Genomic DNA, 19,246 nt, shown 5'->3' on the forward strand with positions numbered 1-19,246 from the left:
CAATTACCAGGTGACTTAAATTAAGTCTCTGAGGATTCAAACCTCATACTTAAACTCAACATACCTGGTTCTAATTTCAATAGCTATTAAACAAAACATCCAGCCTTGTGTTCTAAGTGTTAAGCCTACTTCCTACCTGGACACAGTGTAACCGTTGATCTGGAGGAACTTGAGGATGTCTTGTGCTTTTTCTCTGTCTTTGGATTTCTCTTTGGCAGTCAGTGTATCGTAGGGAACCAGCAGAGGATGGTTTCCTCCACCTGGAGACAACAGCAACACGGCAGGATGGAAAACATAAGACAACCGGCTGACACAAAGGGGTCCCTTGTGTGTCTGAGCATCCCTTTCACTGGTTTGCAAAGCTTCAGGAACCTCAAAAGCCTGGATTTGTTTTGCGAACTGTCATGGCATTGCAATCAGCTCAGACAAAATAAATGATCTATATATTCTGGTTCAAATGCACAGTGTCTTTCTTTTTTTGTGGAAAGAAAATCTAACTAGAGTCACCGCCTCGCAGTTGTAATGCTCCGTCAACCAGTCACGTTGTGGTATACATCTACATCTGTCCAACCCTGTCTCCTGCAAAATGACATTCCCATACAACTAAACTGCATTCTCAGGTACATTTCGAGAGTTGCTAGTTTTAAACAGGTTTTAAACACATGGTTAATATTACTGGTTATGTTTAGTGAACGTCATGGTTTGACTTAAATTAGTACATTTGCGATTTAAATTACAGACGTATATTAAAATAAGTCTACATAGACTTTTGGTTTCACACTTGTTTTGATGCGGAATACAGCAACTATGATTACACATTTTTCCCACAAAACATAATTGACAACACAGTTTTGTTGCACGGGACGTCATTTTTTGTATACCATTTTGTAAAAATTAGGAAGTTCTACCAATGTTGGTAGAACTTCCTAATTTTTAGCAATTCTAATTAGCATAAGAATTTACGTCTCAGCCAAAAACTTGTTTTTATGAGGTTCAAAGTGACCTTGAACTTAGAACTTTTGACCATCAAATCCAGCCACAAAATACATTTGGTGGTGTTAGCAGAAAAGGAAAAAGGTTTTGGGAAACACAGTGTGTGTATGTGTTGCGTTATATCCACCTTTGGCTTCCAGGTCCATTTTCTTTTTCCTTGCCCAGATATTATGATAATTCTCTGCAAGCAGCTCTGCCATCGACTGGAGAAACACAATGGTAAATATATGTGACTCCGACTGTTACATATCTATTCCTCTATCAATCCACAATATCTTCTACAAGCTCAGGGCTCAAACATGTTGGTCTGCGTGGGTATACAGTAGCCTACCTGCATGTCTCTGGACAGTGTCACGTTGCTCATATCGATGGGTCTGGGGCTGAAAGCAGGAGCTCCTTCAAAAGACAGCTGTGGAAGACAGCATACATACACCGTCTCATGTGGTTTTCCTTTTTTCTATATGATTGCCCTCTATAACAAAGTTAGTGTGTGTGTGTGTGTGTGTGTGTGTGTGTGTGTGTGTGTGTGTGTGTGTGTGTGTGTGTGTGTGTGTGTGTGTGCGTGTGCATGTGTGTGTGTGTTTACCTGGCTGGCCTGTGATATCCTCCTGGACTTGTTGTGGAGGCTGGCAGGGTCGCCGTCTCTGATCCTGTCGGTGCTCCAGCCCCACGACACCATGGTCTTCAGAGACTCTCTGACCGGCCAGCCATACGCCTCCTTGTCCTGCAAGATTAAAACCAACTTTAAAGTTGTCAAAGTGTGCAAAATACAGTATTCCTCTGCCATTATTCCAAAAGGATTTCCAGTGGCATGTGGATGCTCTCTCTGGAGTAAGACAAGTCTTCTCAGTCTAATCAAAATGAAAGGTACCCTGTGAGCTTTTCTTGTAATCAGACAAAAGAAGTGATGATTATATTTGGTGTTACTCACCAGATCACACTGTTTGTCCTGTAATGCGCACCCTTGAGGTTTAACACACATGTTTAATGCATTTCCTTCCTGATCAAACATTTGCAAAGCATTTTTTAAATCTGCACAGTTTACATCCATGTTTTACAGAAGTCCTGAGAGGCAAGTGAGAAAAAAAAATATCTGTAGAGTGTTTTGGCAGGTGAGAGTGTTGTTGGAATACTCATTTGGACTACAAGAGGCTAACGCATGACTGCCTCATGTTCTAAACAGGGCCCTATTCTTCGTAGCTGACTTACTGAGTTAGCTGGCTAATTTTCAGGATAAGATGACGTAGGTCAGGCTTTTCGGTTCCTCGAAGCAAGTTTAGAAAAATCACCATAGCAACACAGCCAAATATGTAATTGTAACTGAAATTCACTGAATAAGCTGGCCACTCCCACCGGACAAAAAAGGCAGCTCCCTTCCTCATTGATGAAGGAGAGATATTAGTTATATAGAGAGAGAGTTCTTCCAGATCGCCAAGATCCGTTCTCACATCAGGATGACTTCCTGTACGAGCGCGATCGATTCTGCCGACAAGGAATCATATATCACCCCACGCCCATTGCCCGTCTCACAGACTGTTCCTCTGAGTTTATTTGCCTGTTTGTACTGTTAGAACATCGTGGTGTCAGTGCTTGATTATTATCCCTTCTGAAGAGGAACAGGCACGCGCATTTATCCAGATGACTGACGTCTGGTTAGAATTAACGAGACCGTTTCAGCACGAATCTTCCGTAGAGAAACCGAGTTAGCCTGATGTCAATCATCTCGCTAATTTAAGATGGATAATAGGACATTTGCTCGACTTTGTTGAACCACGTACGAAGAATACCCCCCTGGACTTAAATTCACGTTGTCTCCGAGGTGGGTTTACATTTCTCCATTCCCTGGTATACATTGTGTGTCAGCGAGTTGTAAAACCTTATTGTTATGTCTTTCTTTTGCCTTGAAATGTATTTTAATTGGCACTAATGTGCCAGTAGGAAAAGCATGAATGTTTTTAGTCCTATTTAGAACATGAGGTGGCGTTGCATTCAGCCTCTTGTGGCCAAAATGAATATATTACAACAACAAACTCTATTATTTACCTGTTTTCATACACATACAAAATTATCCTGGCAGAATCTTTCTAAGACATGAGAGGAAACTGATTTAGATCAGACTAAATGTATCACGAGAATGATTATTGTATTTCTTTCACTTGCCTCTCAGGGCTTCGGTAATGTCTCCTCGCCTGCGGTCTTCTTCTTCCCTTTCTTTGCTAGCCCATTGCCACCTTTCGACCGGAAGGAATGTGTATTGCATCCCCGGCGTCCTTATGTGCTCATAGAGACACTTCTTCAGTTTAACTACTTTAGTTTAAAGTTAACTACAGCCAAGGTAGGCAAGTGCTTTGGCCAACAGGGGGTCTACATCTGACCTGCCTAGTTGACCCTAAAGCTGGGTGTCCAGACTCCTTGCAGGCTAGTAATACACGATAAACCAGAAGCAGGATTCTGTGAGCTGACAGAACCCCATTGCCAACCCGTTTGTTGGGTCCGGCTCACATTGAGTGAGACTGCTGACACAGCTGAATGCACCAGCACTCAGATTGCCTCGTTAAGTTAAAAGTAAAAAAACAATGAGATAATTGAAGGCAGACAGCTGCATGCAGATTACCTTCTCAGAGAGGCCTTTGTATGGTTTCAGTAAAGGGTGGCTCTTGGAGATTTCACATATCTGTTCCCCATATGACCAGCCATTGCAAAACTATAAAACATAGAGACGAGATGTTTAAGATTTTGATTTAATATTCTTGCAGTGTATTGCATTTTTTTTAAATCATTTCATGTATGACATGAGAACTTCGCCTCCTTACCTTTTCTATACACCACTTCTCATGGTTGTGCTCTGCATATCTGGTTATGAAATAGTCCAGTTTCTCTGGGACGGTCACACTGAAAAAAAGACAACCACATTTAAATATGTGGGGTCACCTGCTTTCAAAGCCGAGACAACAATCCTCGGCATGTATTTTGATAACTGGTAAATCATTGGCTCTTTTTTTATGAAAATCAAAATGTGGATCTGCACCGTAAAACAACTTCCGCAATAAAAGGTACATAGCAAAGAAAAAATGAATATGTTGTATATACCTGGTAGTGTCTGCAGGCTGTGGAGTGAAGTTTCCCTCTGAGTCCATGGACGACTGTTTCTCCATCATGGCCATGTAGTTGGACTCCATGTAGTCTGGAGGCAGAGCGCCAGCCACAGCACTGAGACATGGAAGCGCCAGCTTGAACAGCTCCTGGTCATAGCGCTACACCGTGAAGACACATACACAGAAGGCAGCTTTATCCATCCTTAAACTGCAATGTTACACTTCCACTGCCCTGGGCTACTATAGGGGTCACCCACATAACCACAGGCAGCACAACAGGCTGTATACTGTTTTCTTTCTTTCCATAATTGCATGTGCAGTCGCAGTATGCAGCAAACAATCTGGTAAAGGTCAGCCAAAGAAGCAATATGGGGCTTTAAAGACGTAACTGTTAACAAGGTTGGGTAGGTCGAACAAAGAAATGCTACAGTGTTGGTTGCATAATGGGAGAAATAGGATTCAGCGTTTTTTGGAGCTTGAGCCATACTGAACTTTTCTAGTTCTTTAATATATCTGTGTCATGTGAGTGCAACAAAAATCCAAAGCACCCCGGACACATTCACTTATTTTATGTATCGTCAATTCATTTCATTTTTTTATTAATGTTCTAATTTGAAAACAAGGCCTAAACTGGAGCCTTACCTTGCGTGACAGAGCGTCAAAGATTCCCCAGAACAGTTTCCTGGAGAGGTGAAGCTCTTCGTCTGATGCAGCTCCAAAGCTGCCCCAGCCTCCAGCCAGGCAGTAATACTTCCAACAGCGCTCATAGTGATTGGTCAATAGCTGGGTAAAGTCAAGGGGACATACATCAACCATCTGCTGGCTTTAGGAACCATTTTCAACAAAATAGTGCTGCCGTTGGCACAAATTCACAGAGCAAGATTCGCTTGTCCATGATCAGATTTTCAGTACATCTGAAATCAGAGATGCTCATGCAAAATAAGTGCACTTGTAAGAAAATAATTGTATTGTTGACAACTGGATGAGCTAAAGTATTGCAGAGGATTCATTTGAAAAGCACTTTTGAATTGATGGGGCAGAGATAACTGCAACATGCTCCTCACCTTCAAAGGCATCTTGGTGTGTTCATTAAGCAGAGGGACATCGAACACCAGCCTCCTCAGCAGATGCTGCATCATCGAAGGCCTCAGCTTACTGCACATTATTAAGACAGCGTACATTAGTTGGTTGTCTCCACCGCCACACAGAAACAGGATAAAGAAAACAACTAGGAAGACAAATCAGATCTTTAAACAACAAATAAAGTAGAAAATAAGCAAATGACAAGCAATGACATGATAACAAAAGAAAAAGAGCAAGTGCTTTACAAAGATGCATATGTGAAAATGAATAATGACGAGTTGGTGAATTAAATAAATCAGAATATAGTTGTGGTGGCTGGGGGCATGGTTAGGCCCAGCTGCAGAGGGGGAGGGGAGGAGCGGCTCAGGGAACAGGTGTCAGGAATGTGTCTGAAATTGATGAGGGGTTTGTGTCTTTGGCCCTATATGAAACTCAGTAGGGATGGAGCGGAGGGTGAGGAGAGAGCAGAGGCACAATTTGCAGCACATGCATGTGACAATAAAAACAAACGTGATCTCAAGTGTGCTCGTGTCATTGGTGCCCGGGAAAGTAGCAGGAGCGTGTTACAATAGTGATTAGTAGTAGTCAGGTTGAAGCCAGAGCTGTTAAGAGTGAGCGTCTGTTCTGCCTCCCTCTCTCTCTCTCAGAACTCCAGTCTTACCCACAAGCGGCCAGCAGACACTCCTCGATGGCGTCCCTCTGGGCCTTGGTCAGGCAGCAGCCTTTGGACAGGCGGTAAACCGTGTGGAGGAGGGAGTCGATCAGCGAGGCAAACGGCTCCGTCCCCGCAAACAGTGGAGCACATTTGGTCAGGAGCGGCAACACGGCTGTACACAGATACCTGTTGAGGGCAAGGGCCATGTCTGTGGCACTGAGGGCCACCTGACACCAATACAGGGAGGAGAAGATGAGAGAAAGGGACTATTTAAGTGTGCAATCAGGTTTGAGCTGAGGAAAATGTGCATTCGAGGGGAAATGGGAATAAAGAGAGGCGATGTGTGTTACAAAATTCTTATAATTACATTACATTTGACATCGACTCCAGTGGTGCATTGGGTGGAGTTAAACACTTAATTTCCTGCATTCTGTTGAATTGTTCTCAACCAATTTATGGTGAAAGGTTTTTCCCAAGGAAAACACAAAATTCAGGCTGCAGGCAACAATTCAAAATATATTCAAAATATATAAAGCTCTCAGACATTCTGTACACATGCAAGTATGATTTACTCTTTCTTCCTCTTTTGATTGTGGAAGTTACACCTTTAAATTGGCAACAATACATTCATTATTTTTAAGTAATTCATGAACCCTTGGATTTTTATAATTCATGTGTTTCGGCCACAGTTCTGTTCATGTTCAAACTTTCTGCACATCCACAATATATCCCACATATCTTACGTGACGTGAGCCTTCAGATAGATCCTTCCCTTAAAGCCAATCAAATGCCAGCATGCAAGATCATCTTGAAGATGAATATATTCTAACATGACTTGACGCAAAGATAATGCAAAGAAGTTTACGCAAATATTGGTCGGGACAATTCTGTTCTCCCAAAATACTGGTGGGGGACATGTACCTAGCATCACCGCCACCTTCGTTGGTAGCTAATGGTTTTCTACTTACACAGGCACAAATCAACACTAGCAAAACCAAAACAATGATGAAGTATAAACTAAAAAGCTCCATAAAGCTGAGAGAAATTACAGAATTGAATTACTTCAAATTCAAGAAAATATTGAAGGGCAACAAAGAAACACACACACACACACACACACACACACACACACACACACACACACACACACACACGTACAGTGTCCAGAGAGGCAGCGGCTCTCAGGTCCGGTAAGAAGCCAACTTCCAGCAGGTGCAGCAGGAAGTTTTGGTCTTCTATACCGTAGACTCTGTCCAGGAACAGGACCATGGCTGCTTTATGGTCCGGACAGAATCCAGCTGACATGTCCGGCTCCACTACTAACCCGTCTGTGCATGCAAAGGCAAACACATAACACACACACAAAAGTCAAGATTTAACCATCAACCAAGTCGCTGCTTTTTATTTGTGTTTACTCATTATTACCATCGATCCCATACTAGGAATACTGTGTTATGCATGTCAGATAGGCTGGGTGCTGGAGCGTGTGCTTACCTTTAGCCAGGTTGGGCATGGAGAATGGAATGCTGATAACTCCCACCAGGTCTTCAATAGGAATCAGAGACCTCAAAATTGCTCTGATGCGGATCGCTTCACCTTTACCAGCATGGATCAACTGAAACAAAATGGGTTAGGTTAGTGTGGGTCTGTATGAGTCAGTCAGTGAGTGTGTGTGTGTGTGTGTGTGTGTGTGTGTGTGTGTGTGTGTGTGTGTGTGTGTGTGTGTGTGTGTGTGTGTGTGTGTTGTCACTCACATGCATCTCTGGAGCACAGCGGCCCAGCAGGTCAATGAGAGCCGCATAGAAGGTCATGATGGCGTTTCCCATGTGGATGGTATCATCTTCCTCTTCTTCCAGCATGTCACCGCTACACACAGATACAAAAACATGATGCTACTAAATAGTCCAGACCACTTGCATCTCAGGGCAGATGGCTTTTCCCATAATTCTTAACTCAAGCAACAGATGAAACACAATGTTTCTCTCTATTCAGTGAATTTAAAAACACATAACTGGGATGGATAATACTTGTGTTTGGGTTGAAACAGAGACCATGGGGGCATTTACAATAGCACTGATTTATTGAACTGTAAAGGCCTTCTTGTAGAGTAAACTATAACTATAAAACAAGAAGCGGTGACGTTGTCTTACAGTGTCTTGCTGCTCTCAGACGTGGGTGAGGGTCCATCTCTGGAGAGATCCTGAGAGATCTTAATGGCTTCCTCCATCGCCGCCAACAACCCATCACCACCTTCACCCCGAAGGGCCGGGCCAAAACATTCTGGTCGGCGAATCAGAAGCCTCACCACGACATTGGCATTCTCCTCCACACTTTCCCCTGACACACAGAGCAGCAGAGGTGTTCATGACAAACAGAACTGCGTGGCCAACACACACCACGTACACATGCACACGTCAACAAAGAGGGGCAACAGTTTTTTTTTGAGAGGAACAGATGTGACCGGCAATATAGTCATCTGTGGGAAAAGGGACTTGTGAATTCACCGTTGCAGAAGACGGCAAAGCGCAGGAAGTCGAGGTAGCGTTCGCCCTCCACGGGGTTCCAGCCAATGTCCGGGTATCCATTACGCACCAGCATCACACAGCTCTGCAGCCCACAGCCCGCCAGGTACTGCACCACCTGCACAGGCAGACAGAGCGGCATGTTTGGTAACACTTTCTATGACGACCACGTCTATGATGCATCATAAACATACTTGCATTATACCACTGTATACTCATACTAATAGTTATAAGCACTTCACCATGCTTTATAACAATAACATATTATAACGCATTTTATTTTACAATTTCATAAGATCAAGTAGCATTATGTTTTCCCCTGTACAAAGATGCTGTAATTGGCAGCTTATCTGGTGATAGCAAAGTGCTGTGATAAGAATGTAGACTATATACAGATGGACTGGGCGGTTAGGCTAGATTAATATTATCCACCGCTACATTGGTCACACAGAGAATGAGCCGAGCAAAGTTGTCACTCATCTGCCGATAGCAATGTGCTTTTCTACGCTGTGACAAGGGTAAGTGGATGAAGAATGATGATATATTAAGTTGGCACCTTGCTTCAAGGATCATTATGTATCATATTTCCCATAGCTGCAATACATTATATTGTTTTTAGAATGCATCGTAATTTCTAATAAATTACTCAAAGTGGTGTGGCCATTATTTGTGTGAAGTAAAATGATTTTCAGTCTATGACCCCTGTTGAAAAGAACACACAAAGCACCTTAAGCAAACAACGACCACTTAGTTACATCTTATTATGATCATTGCGAAAAAAAGTCAGTGAGTGACTGATGAAGTATTATAACATGCTTCATCATGTGTTATCATTGTTGTTATAAAGCATTATGACTATTTATGAGTTCTTATGCGGTATAAAAACCTGTTGTGAACCTGTTTCTATGACGCCCATGTCTATACTGGACTATAAACTTACTTCCAATCTGCTATATATATATATATATATATATATATATATATATATATATATATATATATATATATATATATATACATATATATATATATATATATATATATATATATATATATATGTGTGTATGTATATATATATATATAATAAGTTCATGATACAAATGCTGACACAATGCTACATGTGAGTATTTAACGTATAGCAGATTGGAAGTAAGATTATAGTCCAGTATAGACATGGGCGTCATATATGTGTATATATATATATATATATATATATATATATATATATATATATATATATATATATATATATATATATATATATACATATATATATATATATATATATATATATATATATATATATATATATATATAGCAGATTGGAAGTAAGATTATAGTCCAGTATAGACATGGGCGTCATAGAAACAGGTTCACAACAGGTTTTTATACTGCGTATATATATATACACACACGTTTGGTCTGAGTGAGGTGAGGGCTGGGATGATACCACATGAATCCTCTATAGCCCTTATTCCTCTGAAATAAAATTCTGTATTTTGCATTTAATTCAATCCAACTTTATTGATGCACAAAAGCAATTTGGGTTTTGATAAGTGCAAACAGACAAGAAACAGACAGACACAGAGCACCAGAGCTGTTTAAGACTATGTTGGACTGAAGGTGTAATAATATATTAAATAGATACAAATCATCACACTAATATTTGATAATAAGTGAATAAGGAAATAGTCCACATGGCAGTAAGGTATTTAGGTATTTCATGTTTTTCATGTTCATGTTCATGCTCCCGATAGAGGACAGGATGGTCTTGGTGCTTGTTTACCAGGCCAATGTATCTGGAACTGGGGTGGTGGACATGAACACTTTCCCCCATGACGTCACAGGCCTTTGCCCTCACCAGCTGCTCATAGAATGAGGCTGAGCCAGGGAGGGGCAATCCAGGGATCACTCTGGTTCAGAGGTGCTTTCTGAACCAGCAGATGAAGGAGAAACACAGAATCTCTCAATTAAGCTCTTTCAGGCATTGGTGTAGAGAATAAGGGGGAATAGAATGCACCCTTGTGGTGAGCCTATGCTGGTGTACAGCGTATCTGACTCTCTGAGGTCAACCTGTTCAAAAAAATCCCAAATCCATAAATAGGAACCGTCTTCCAATGAAACAACCTCAAATTTGCTGACATATGACATATTACTGTTTGTAAACATCACCTTCTCCAGGTCTGGCTCTCTCAAAGCCAGGGCCAACTCATTATTATCCATGACGGATGCTGCAGCCACATCCAGAGGAGTAGATCCTCGCATGGAAGGAGATGCTGAGGAGAGAAGGGAAGGGGAGGAAAATATATAATAAATATAAATAGACCTAAGATGATAGGGAGTCTTTTAATAATAAAACCACAAGGGTCCATCTGTTCCTGGATACAAGCACTGTAGGAAACACAGCACTATTCTGACAGCCAACACTGTCTGTGGGTAATAAGGGATGAAGCTGTAAAAACAAATTAGGTTTCCCAAAGTACCCAACGCCTTGACAGAAAACAGCACACAGCGTCTGCATGGACACAAAGGAACATGCTGGTGGAACACAACTCCCGGCAACAACACTGGTGAAAGCAGTTGGGAAGGAGCGAGCAGAGGGTCTTCATCGTCAAACATCACTCTCTACTCACCCTTTACACTCAAATAGAAGTGCTTACGAGAACCACAGAGGGGTTTCAAGCTTGTAGCCGTAGGAGAACCCTTTTTTTGATTAATGATAAAAACCTTTGATAAAGGTTTTATACAGGCCAGAACCTATTATGAGCGGTTCTAGAGAGAACCCTTCTATGGTTTATTGGTTCCACCAAGAGCCTTCTCTGGAGGCTCTAACTTTCCACTTTTTAAGGGTGTCAACAAGAACCTGGGAGTTCTACCAAGAACTATTTAATATTCCAAGGGGCTCATCGAGAAAACGTTTATAGTCAAAAGGTATCCTTTAAAACCCATCAGGGTGTTCTACCGAGGCCCGTTTATATTCCAAAAGCAAAGAAAATACACCACACTATCTATTTGTTTGAGAAAGTATTGTCCTTGACATGGACACTGCACTGCATTTTATAGATTTGAAAATGACTGTACAGCTGTCAGCAATGACGATGATGATTCATCTCATAGATCAACTCAAAATATTGCAAGTTATTTATGGAGCTAAATCCAGGTTATATATTTTGTTCATTTAAAAAAAAGATTTGAACTTTGAAAAATAATATATTTTTTCAGTTTTCAGTAACAGATTTTATATTTTCAATTTTCACTCATTTTACATTTCAAATCTCTTTTTTTCGGATTCAAATCTTTTTTTCAGGTTAAAATTTTTTTTTCAGATTCAGATCTTTTTTTTTAGGTTCAGTCTTTTGGCCTGGATCTGGCGTGGGGGCGTGGTTTCAACTGCAGGGGCGTGGTCTCATGAGTGACACCTTAACAATGAAGGCTGAGAACTAGCCTCAACCACGTTGCCTTCAGGTAACGTGGGTACCGTGAGCATTATGACTCACTATACCTTCATACAGCATATTCACAGGATTGGCAGTAAACTAAATTGACGCCAGTGACACAGTTATGTTTAGCAAGCTGTTTTAGACCATACTTGAATGACAGTATAAGAGCAATAAACTATGCCAGGTTGTGCCTTTCAAAAACTACACTATAATATCTGACGTTTCGCACCACTGTGAACACTGTGTCCCTGCGATGCCGTCCAGTGTGTGAGATGAACTGGTTTTGAATTAACTGGTTTATTATTTTTGCGTGAGGCAGATGTTCCGCTGAGACTATAAACAGATCAGTTTGCTGTAAACTTCACTAACCAAATGACCTGGATTTAGCTCCATAGTTATTGCGTTTACCATGATGATGTGTGCAAGGGCAGAGTGCGATTTCAGACACAGTCTGTGGGAACATCAGAAACGTATTCTCTCCAAGATCAAGAGAGAACTTTCATTCTCAACACATGATTACTGTTTCAATGTTTCTCATCAGTCACACAGCAGCGCTCACGTTACTTCCATAAATGTTCAAGCTTTGATTGATGCCCAGCCCCCAATCATGCAGTCGGTCTGCATTCATTTTGTGGCTCATTTACATGTAAAGTGTAAACAGGGAACTTAACTAAGCCATTTTAAAGATGGACAGGGAGTTCTCAGAGGAGAAGTAACAAAAGAAAGAACACCGAGGCAGTAGATAAAGCACATATATATAATATCACACACAAACTCACCAAGCCCGACACTGCTGTTCTCCAGCAGGTAACTGAGATGGTCAAACATGGCTTTCTGGTTCTGGCGGCTGATTCGGCAGAAGTAACAGAGAAAACGACAACAGTTGGCCACCATCTTAGGAAAAGTGATTTCCTGGAAAAACACAAGATTCATGTTAGACAAATTCCATGCAACGATATAGTCTTTTCGTTATAAATGGCATATTGTCAATAAAGGTGTATTACCAATTTATATTAAATGCTCTTTCACAAAGAAAGACAGATTTCAGAACATTTACAGTTTGCCAAATAAAATATCTTTCCATTTAGACATCTCTATTTAGACAAGGCTGATCGATAATAACAATAACCACACTTACACAACACACACAAGAGAGAAAGCACAAAACTTAAAGAGAGACACAAGCTTATGAACTTCCTGCCTATTCTCTGGCTCTGCAGTTCATACATCCTCCCTACCTTGGAGTCTCCCCCACTGAGTACGTTGACCATGACCTCCATGACAGTCTCATGCATCCCCAGAGCTCTCATCAGGTTAGGATGTTGGTAGAACACCTTGTTGTTCATGATATCACTGCGGAAGAAGGAGGAGGCGCTGGTTAGAAGCTTAGTGCAGTGTTCTGTCATTAGGGCTCTAACCCGGTTTATAGTGGAAGCATTGACTCAACATGTCATACACAACATGTCATAGTAAAACGGGCGAGAGTTTGAATTACAAAGCCACCGATTTCTGTTTTCCTCGTATTCCTAGTATTTAATGTGCGGCTACATACACTATATAAGACACAACATATTTAAATTATTCATGTGTCATGATAGACATCTGTCTAGTTGCCCCGTGCCCTAACACATGTACATTCACAGATGAGTGTGTTCTCACCCCAGCCCTCTGATCATCAGCTTCTCCTCCTCTCTTCCCATACGGACACTCAGCAGAGATCGGATCTGACCCAAAGCGGCCAGGAGGTTGATGGTGTCCTCGATCGAGACTGAATTTATGGTGTAGGTCTTAGGAAGGGCGCGCACCTGGACAGATAAGGACAGATTCATATCTTTCCAAACCTGCTGCGATGTCCCCACATGTCCTTCACATTTTAGAGAGTTTTTTTTATCACTGCGAGAAGCTGTTCAGACTGAGCAGGAAAGTCTATTAGCAGTCACCATGCTCTAATCAGAAGATCTGTGGATCGCTCCCCGGCTCCCCGATGTCGATATGTCCTTGGGCAAGACACTTGGTGTGTGAATGAGGAGATAGACCTGATGGGTAGCTGGCACCTTGCATGGTGTATGAATGGGTGTGAATGTTGCTTCTTTTGGCCACTGGTAACATTATTGAAAAAGTCTCGCTCAAATCTTGCGAAGTTGTTGGGGAACAGAAAGCATATCTTAGTGATATCTAAAACATTTTTAATGTCATGGCTGACTATTTAGAGGATGACCATTAGGCCCCACGGCGCCCCACATATGTCATATTCTAATGTAACGATGTAAACGGGTATTATAACAGGCTCCATTTAAAGAAACACACACATGCACACAAGCTCAAAACTACCTGTCCTCCAATGCCGTCATACTGGCGGTGCAGCAGGACAAACATGGCTCTGACCAGCTCTGGATCTTCAATAACTGACTCCTGAGCCCAGCGGACCATCGTGTCGGAAATCAACTGCTGTAACGTACCTGCAGAGACAGAGACCGACAGAGACAGAGTTAGGGGGGGAGATTGTTGGTTCATAATCACAAAATCCTATTTCTTTCCCTTACCAATGCAGATCTTGTTAAATCCAATATTGAATAACAAAATACATTAAAGTGCTACTGGAGTCTGTATTGTTCATAAACTCCAAAAACCCTGAAGTGTCTGATGTATGCACAACATACTATTATCTTGCTTAAAGGCTTAAGCTCTGTCCTTACTTTGCACGAGGCACAGAAAGCTACAAGCACGCAAAAAATGCTCCACGAGTAGTTTGTTGCAGTATTTTCTGAAATGCCAGAGGGCGAAACAACAACAAAACATTCTGTGAAAAAGATTAACAAAATAATCTGGGAGGAAAACGCCACAAACCTGCTCTTAAGGCATTTAAAAACAAACTGGTCCCCTTTCTAATTCATTATTTTACTTCTGAAATTAAAAAAGCTTTGCTTGAATGAACATTTGTACATCCCACTGCTCTCTCTGTCTGTGGATCAGCTGTTGCAGAGGACTTACTGGGTTTCCTTTCTTTTTTCTCCTTTGGCAGGTGGCCCATCTTCTTCTTCAGGTAAGCCACTTTCTCCACCAACGACATGAGGCGTCCCCTGATGGTGAAGTCACTGTCCCCGTCTATCCCTCCCTCCTCATCCAACTCTATACCTGACAGAACGGAGAAATCAGTACACTGTGCATACCGTATGTTTGTAGTTAATGAATATACATAATATACACATAGCATATACACGTTTTTATTCTTATTATTGATCCCTATTAAACTCTTGAGCTGATTGGTAGTTTACCACAGTGCCTCATCAGGTCCTCGTGGAAGTCGAGCAGCTGTTCTCGGATGTATTCGGGACAGGGACACTCCTGCTTCTCGTCCTTGAAGTTCAGCAGCATGTTTATCTGCAATGACACACGCCGGGGTGACTGTGATACAACAACCACTGGGATTACATCACGGAAAGCACACACGCTCTGGTTGTTGTATCTGACTGGGGGTTCTACAATGCATTCAAGCAATCAGTGTGTCCAGCAATAGCAAAATAATGAAAAGGTGCCTCAGAGACAGTACAGTTTCACACACTGCGAGAGCGGTTCATTGTCAAATGGGAGCGAAAGTGAACTACCTGGTGTCCCGTGTTAAGAGGCTGCAGCTGAACGTGTGTGTTTAGGTGATACATTAAAAGTGTTCTTCTCTGATACGCTTCCTCTACATTGCATTATTAACCTCCTGCCCGCTCTATAATAATAATAATAATATGTCCCCTCTGCACTGTTCTGTCCCCCGGACCGGGGCTCTCCCTCCTTCAGGTGTTCTTACCTGCTCCTGTGGAGGAGATCGGAACTCCTTGGTCTTCTTGGCAGTGAGGGCTGCAGACATGTTGAGCGCCAGCATCACCTCGTTGTAGCGGAACCGCTGGTTGTCTTGGAGACAGGCCACAAAGTCGTCGGAGAAGGCCACGACCGCTTCGATGCGATGACGCACCTGGCAGTCACACAGGTACTGCAGCACGTGGCACATCTGCACACACAGACACGTGCTGGGTTAACGACATGCTGTGAGGAAAAAGGTTTGTATGGCAGAGGGCATCCCTATGTCATCAAGCTTGCTGTCATTGTCGCTATAAAAGATAGGTTTTTTATTTTTAATACATAATAAGATTATCAATAAAAAGAACAAAAAAAGCTGTTTATTTCACAAATTTCATTTGCTTTCTTGTTTAACTTCAACTTGGTGAAGCGCAGCTGCCTTTTTTGCTCTGTGTGTTAATGTTAATTGATGTTTTCTGTAACTTCAAATGCTATGCATATTATATCACACGTAAAAACAAATGTAGACATTAAAACATGTGATTCTATATTAAGGAGAGCTTCATTATCAGTAAGAAAAAGTAAATCAAAAATAATGACTGTTACACTGAAAATGATTTTTAAAAAGCACTATGTCTGTCATCTGATTTAGTAAACAAGTGTAAGCACATTTACAAACTGAGTTAACAGCGTGTCACCTGGAGTTTTACAGGTTCGGGTAGCTTCATCTGTAACAGTCCTTCTTTAGGCATGCTCCGCCCTCCATCCTCAGTCTTCCCCTCCTTCACCGTCTGCAGCTCCATGTGTGTGTCCTCCTGACCTTCCCGTCCTTCAGAGAACACGGATGGCTCAATCAGCCTGAGGATGTTCTTCAGATCTCCACTCTGAAAGACTCCCATGATGAGCAGGGTGTAGAACAGCTTGATGAGGGGGACGAAGAGAAACTCCGTGCTGCCTCCTATTGGATCCCGCACGTGCATGCTCCCCTCCCGCACCGCCTCCGTGAGCATCTCTATGGTTTTTATCTTCAATACGTCCAAGGGGAACTCAGGGCTGTACTGGAAACAGTCCCCTGATCCGGTGTTGCCGGTGTTGCGATACGACGATCCGCTCCCACAGACAAAACTTGGGGATGAAAAGTGCATTCTGGGCCTCAGTGAGGTGCTGAGGCCTATGCCTGGCAGGCCATGTTTCTTCTTCTCATCGGGGAACAAGGTGATGCTCTTGGTTTCGTCTGTCATGGGAACAATGTACTCGTTGTTCATCATGAGGCGAGCCGTGGTGTAGCTGCTCAGGTGGATGTCGATGAGGAGGTCGTAGTAGCCCGCACGGAGCAAACCTGGGGGTGAGAGACAGAAGATACATTTAAACATTCAAAGAAAACATGAATCTTACCATTTATTACCGTTCTTATTAATGATTAATTAATTATTTATACAGTAGGTGTATATAGCCATTTCCTAACATATTCTAGAAGGAGAGAGCCCAAAGTCTATGGAGGTTACTATATTCATTTTTATCCACTTCATAGTAATTTTACGTTTGCTGCTTATTTACATTTTGCTGTTAACACTTCTGTACTTTTACTTGAATAATACGTCTTGTGATGTTTTATATTTTTCTTATTATCAACTGACCTCGTGAAGAGCCACACCACCAAGTATTGTGTATGTGTGCTTCAAAAAATAATATATCTTCTTCTTCTGTGTCATAGAGCTCCATTGTTATAAAAAAAAAGGTACTAAAACACATTACTGAGCCACACTGTTGCACTGGATGACATGTTCCTTCATCCCCATTGTATTTTGACTCAATCCCACATCCGCCGTCCTTCTGCCACAAATATACTAGAGATCCCAATGTGAATTAATCCGCCGCTGAAAATAGTCCCAACACATGACATAATACCTCCTGTTAGTAATGTGTGTTAAAACAACAGCTGACAGATATTGTAGGACATTATTGAGCCTATTTCTATTTATTTATTTTTAATGAAACAACATATTTGTGAGCAGTTTTTTTTAACACTTCACACATCACATTATTGGCTTGGGTCTTTTCATGGGATTTGTTGACAATAAAAAACCTTTTCATTGTATTCATCCAAACAGAGCGTAAAGGGTAGTATCTTTACATTGTAGTATTACCAAATTCTAATGAAGGATCTGAATACTTCTTCCAACTCTTCCTACATTAATCCCGGTCTGCATCATGCAATTATGATTCGTAAGTGTCTGAAATTTCAATCGCCTTCTTACTATGAAGTACACTATTGAGAGTTTAGTGCATGGTCTATTGCTTTAAGGACGGGCTCTGAGTATTTACTACCTGACCTCTGCATATTTCTCAGGCACAGGTCTAATGCCTTGCATGTTACCTGGCATGTACTTATTCTCTATAGCCTGCAGGAGCTGTGCCTCATCTACATGGGAGCAGAGGGCGTGTGCCACCCGGTTGTTTCCCAGAGCACAGATTGCGGAATACAGTCTGAGGGTATGGTAGTGAAACTTTAATAGGTCCCTCTGCTCTGACAGCTCCAAGATATCCGTCGACCTGGACAACACACACAGAGAGATACTGCATGAGTAATGAGAGAGCAGGAAAAAGAAAAACGTGTGTGCGTGAGGACTGAAACAAGTATTTAAACCACTGAGTGGGAACGGTTCATACTTGGTTTTAAGGTTCAGGTTAGAATGTGGTTGATGTGAAGGTAAGGGTCAGACATTTAGTCATGATATTTAAGGGAAGGGAATATATCATGTCAAGTCAATGAGTGTCCTCAACAAGATAGAAGTATAGGTATGTGTGTCATGGGTGGACTTGGACCAAAGAAATTGGCCCTGGCCTATAAAGGGGGAGGGGTTTAAATGCATTATTAGGCCAGCAAAAAAAAAAAAAAGAAACACTGGGCAGATCTGGGCTACATGTTTTATGGGCTGCTGAGACATAAAGACAAAAAAGGACAACTGTGTCGGCCAAAATGCAGGTAGTCCCACAGGGAAAAGGCCCGGTAAGCCAGATGGTCCACCCCTGATGTTTGTGCGTATATTTGTGTGTGTGTAGCTGTGGGTACTCCACTTGTTCTCCTCAGGTATGTGCAGAGACATGAACTGCAGAGGTGTGTTACACTGGACCAGCCAGCCATGTCTGTCATTCACTCTGGATGCTGACACCTGAATAAAATAAAATATATATCTGTTAGGACTTCGTAGAAACAGCATACATTACATTTCATGTTGCTTTCCCTCCTCTGTACAGCTCAGCAGGTACATAGCATGCTGCCCATACGCAGGAATATAATATGGACGAGTCATAAGACTAACCCTGTCACGGCTCGGCCGTGACTCATATTCCCTGTGTCTCTTGCGTCCCCTGTTTATTCCCTGTTATGTGTGTGTGTGTGTGTGTGTGCGTGCCGTGGCTTCCGGCAGCTGGCCTCATCTCCAGCACCTGTCTTCAATCATCTCATCAAATCCTCCCTGTTAAAACACCCTGGCTTCCCTCTCTTGAGTTGCCAGATTGTTTCACCATCTCCAGTGGTACGTCGACTCTTGGCCTCTCTAGGAGTCTGATCTGTCTAGTACTTTACATTGTGTTTGACTTTTTACTAACCCCTGTTCCCTCTACCCAGGATTCCCATGCCTGCACTCCTGCTCTGTTGCCACCTCA

At 42.1% G+C, this 19,246-nt stretch overlaps 1 protein-coding gene across 1 annotated transcript in view; it reads right to left on the reverse strand.

Moving 5' to 3' along the window:
- Positions 1 to 19,246, reverse strand: part of ryr2a (ryanodine receptor 2a (cardiac)) — a gene marked incomplete at both ends in the record, with an annotated part of 151,784 nt that overhangs the window by 56,092 nt on the left and 76,446 nt on the right. Inside the window, 26 exons of the mRNA XM_079237783.1 lie at positions 137 to 260; positions 1,121 to 1,196; positions 1,325 to 1,402; positions 1,580 to 1,717; positions 3,608 to 3,697; positions 3,807 to 3,885; positions 4,084 to 4,247; positions 4,731 to 4,871; positions 5,153 to 5,243; positions 5,833 to 6,053; positions 6,985 to 7,154; positions 7,321 to 7,441; positions 7,581 to 7,692; positions 7,977 to 8,163; positions 8,331 to 8,466; positions 10,521 to 10,624; positions 12,568 to 12,700; positions 13,027 to 13,141; positions 13,448 to 13,593; positions 14,120 to 14,247; positions 14,780 to 14,923; positions 15,064 to 15,169; positions 15,588 to 15,788; positions 16,276 to 16,916; positions 17,955 to 18,130; positions 18,656 to 18,750. Of these exons, the coding sequence (XP_079093909.1) occupies positions 137 to 260; positions 1,121 to 1,196; positions 1,325 to 1,402; positions 1,580 to 1,717; positions 3,608 to 3,697; positions 3,807 to 3,885; positions 4,084 to 4,247; positions 4,731 to 4,871; positions 5,153 to 5,243; positions 5,833 to 6,053; positions 6,985 to 7,154; positions 7,321 to 7,441; positions 7,581 to 7,692; positions 7,977 to 8,163; positions 8,331 to 8,466; positions 10,521 to 10,624; positions 12,568 to 12,700; positions 13,027 to 13,141; positions 13,448 to 13,593; positions 14,120 to 14,247; positions 14,780 to 14,923; positions 15,064 to 15,169; positions 15,588 to 15,788; positions 16,276 to 16,916; positions 17,955 to 18,130; positions 18,656 to 18,750 (3,917 nt within the window). The remainder of the gene's footprint in view (positions 1 to 136; positions 261 to 1,120; positions 1,197 to 1,324; positions 1,403 to 1,579; positions 1,718 to 3,607; positions 3,698 to 3,806; positions 3,886 to 4,083; positions 4,248 to 4,730; positions 4,872 to 5,152; positions 5,244 to 5,832; positions 6,054 to 6,984; positions 7,155 to 7,320; positions 7,442 to 7,580; positions 7,693 to 7,976; positions 8,164 to 8,330; positions 8,467 to 10,520; positions 10,625 to 12,567; positions 12,701 to 13,026; positions 13,142 to 13,447; positions 13,594 to 14,119; positions 14,248 to 14,779; positions 14,924 to 15,063; positions 15,170 to 15,587; positions 15,789 to 16,275; positions 16,917 to 17,954; positions 18,131 to 18,655; positions 18,751 to 19,246) is intronic.

The sequence above is a fragment of the Taurulus bubalis genome (genome assembly GCF_910589615.1).
Source record: "Taurulus bubalis genome assembly, chromosome: 2".
Lineage (NCBI taxonomy): Eukaryota > Metazoa > Chordata > Actinopteri > Perciformes > Cottidae > Taurulus > Taurulus bubalis.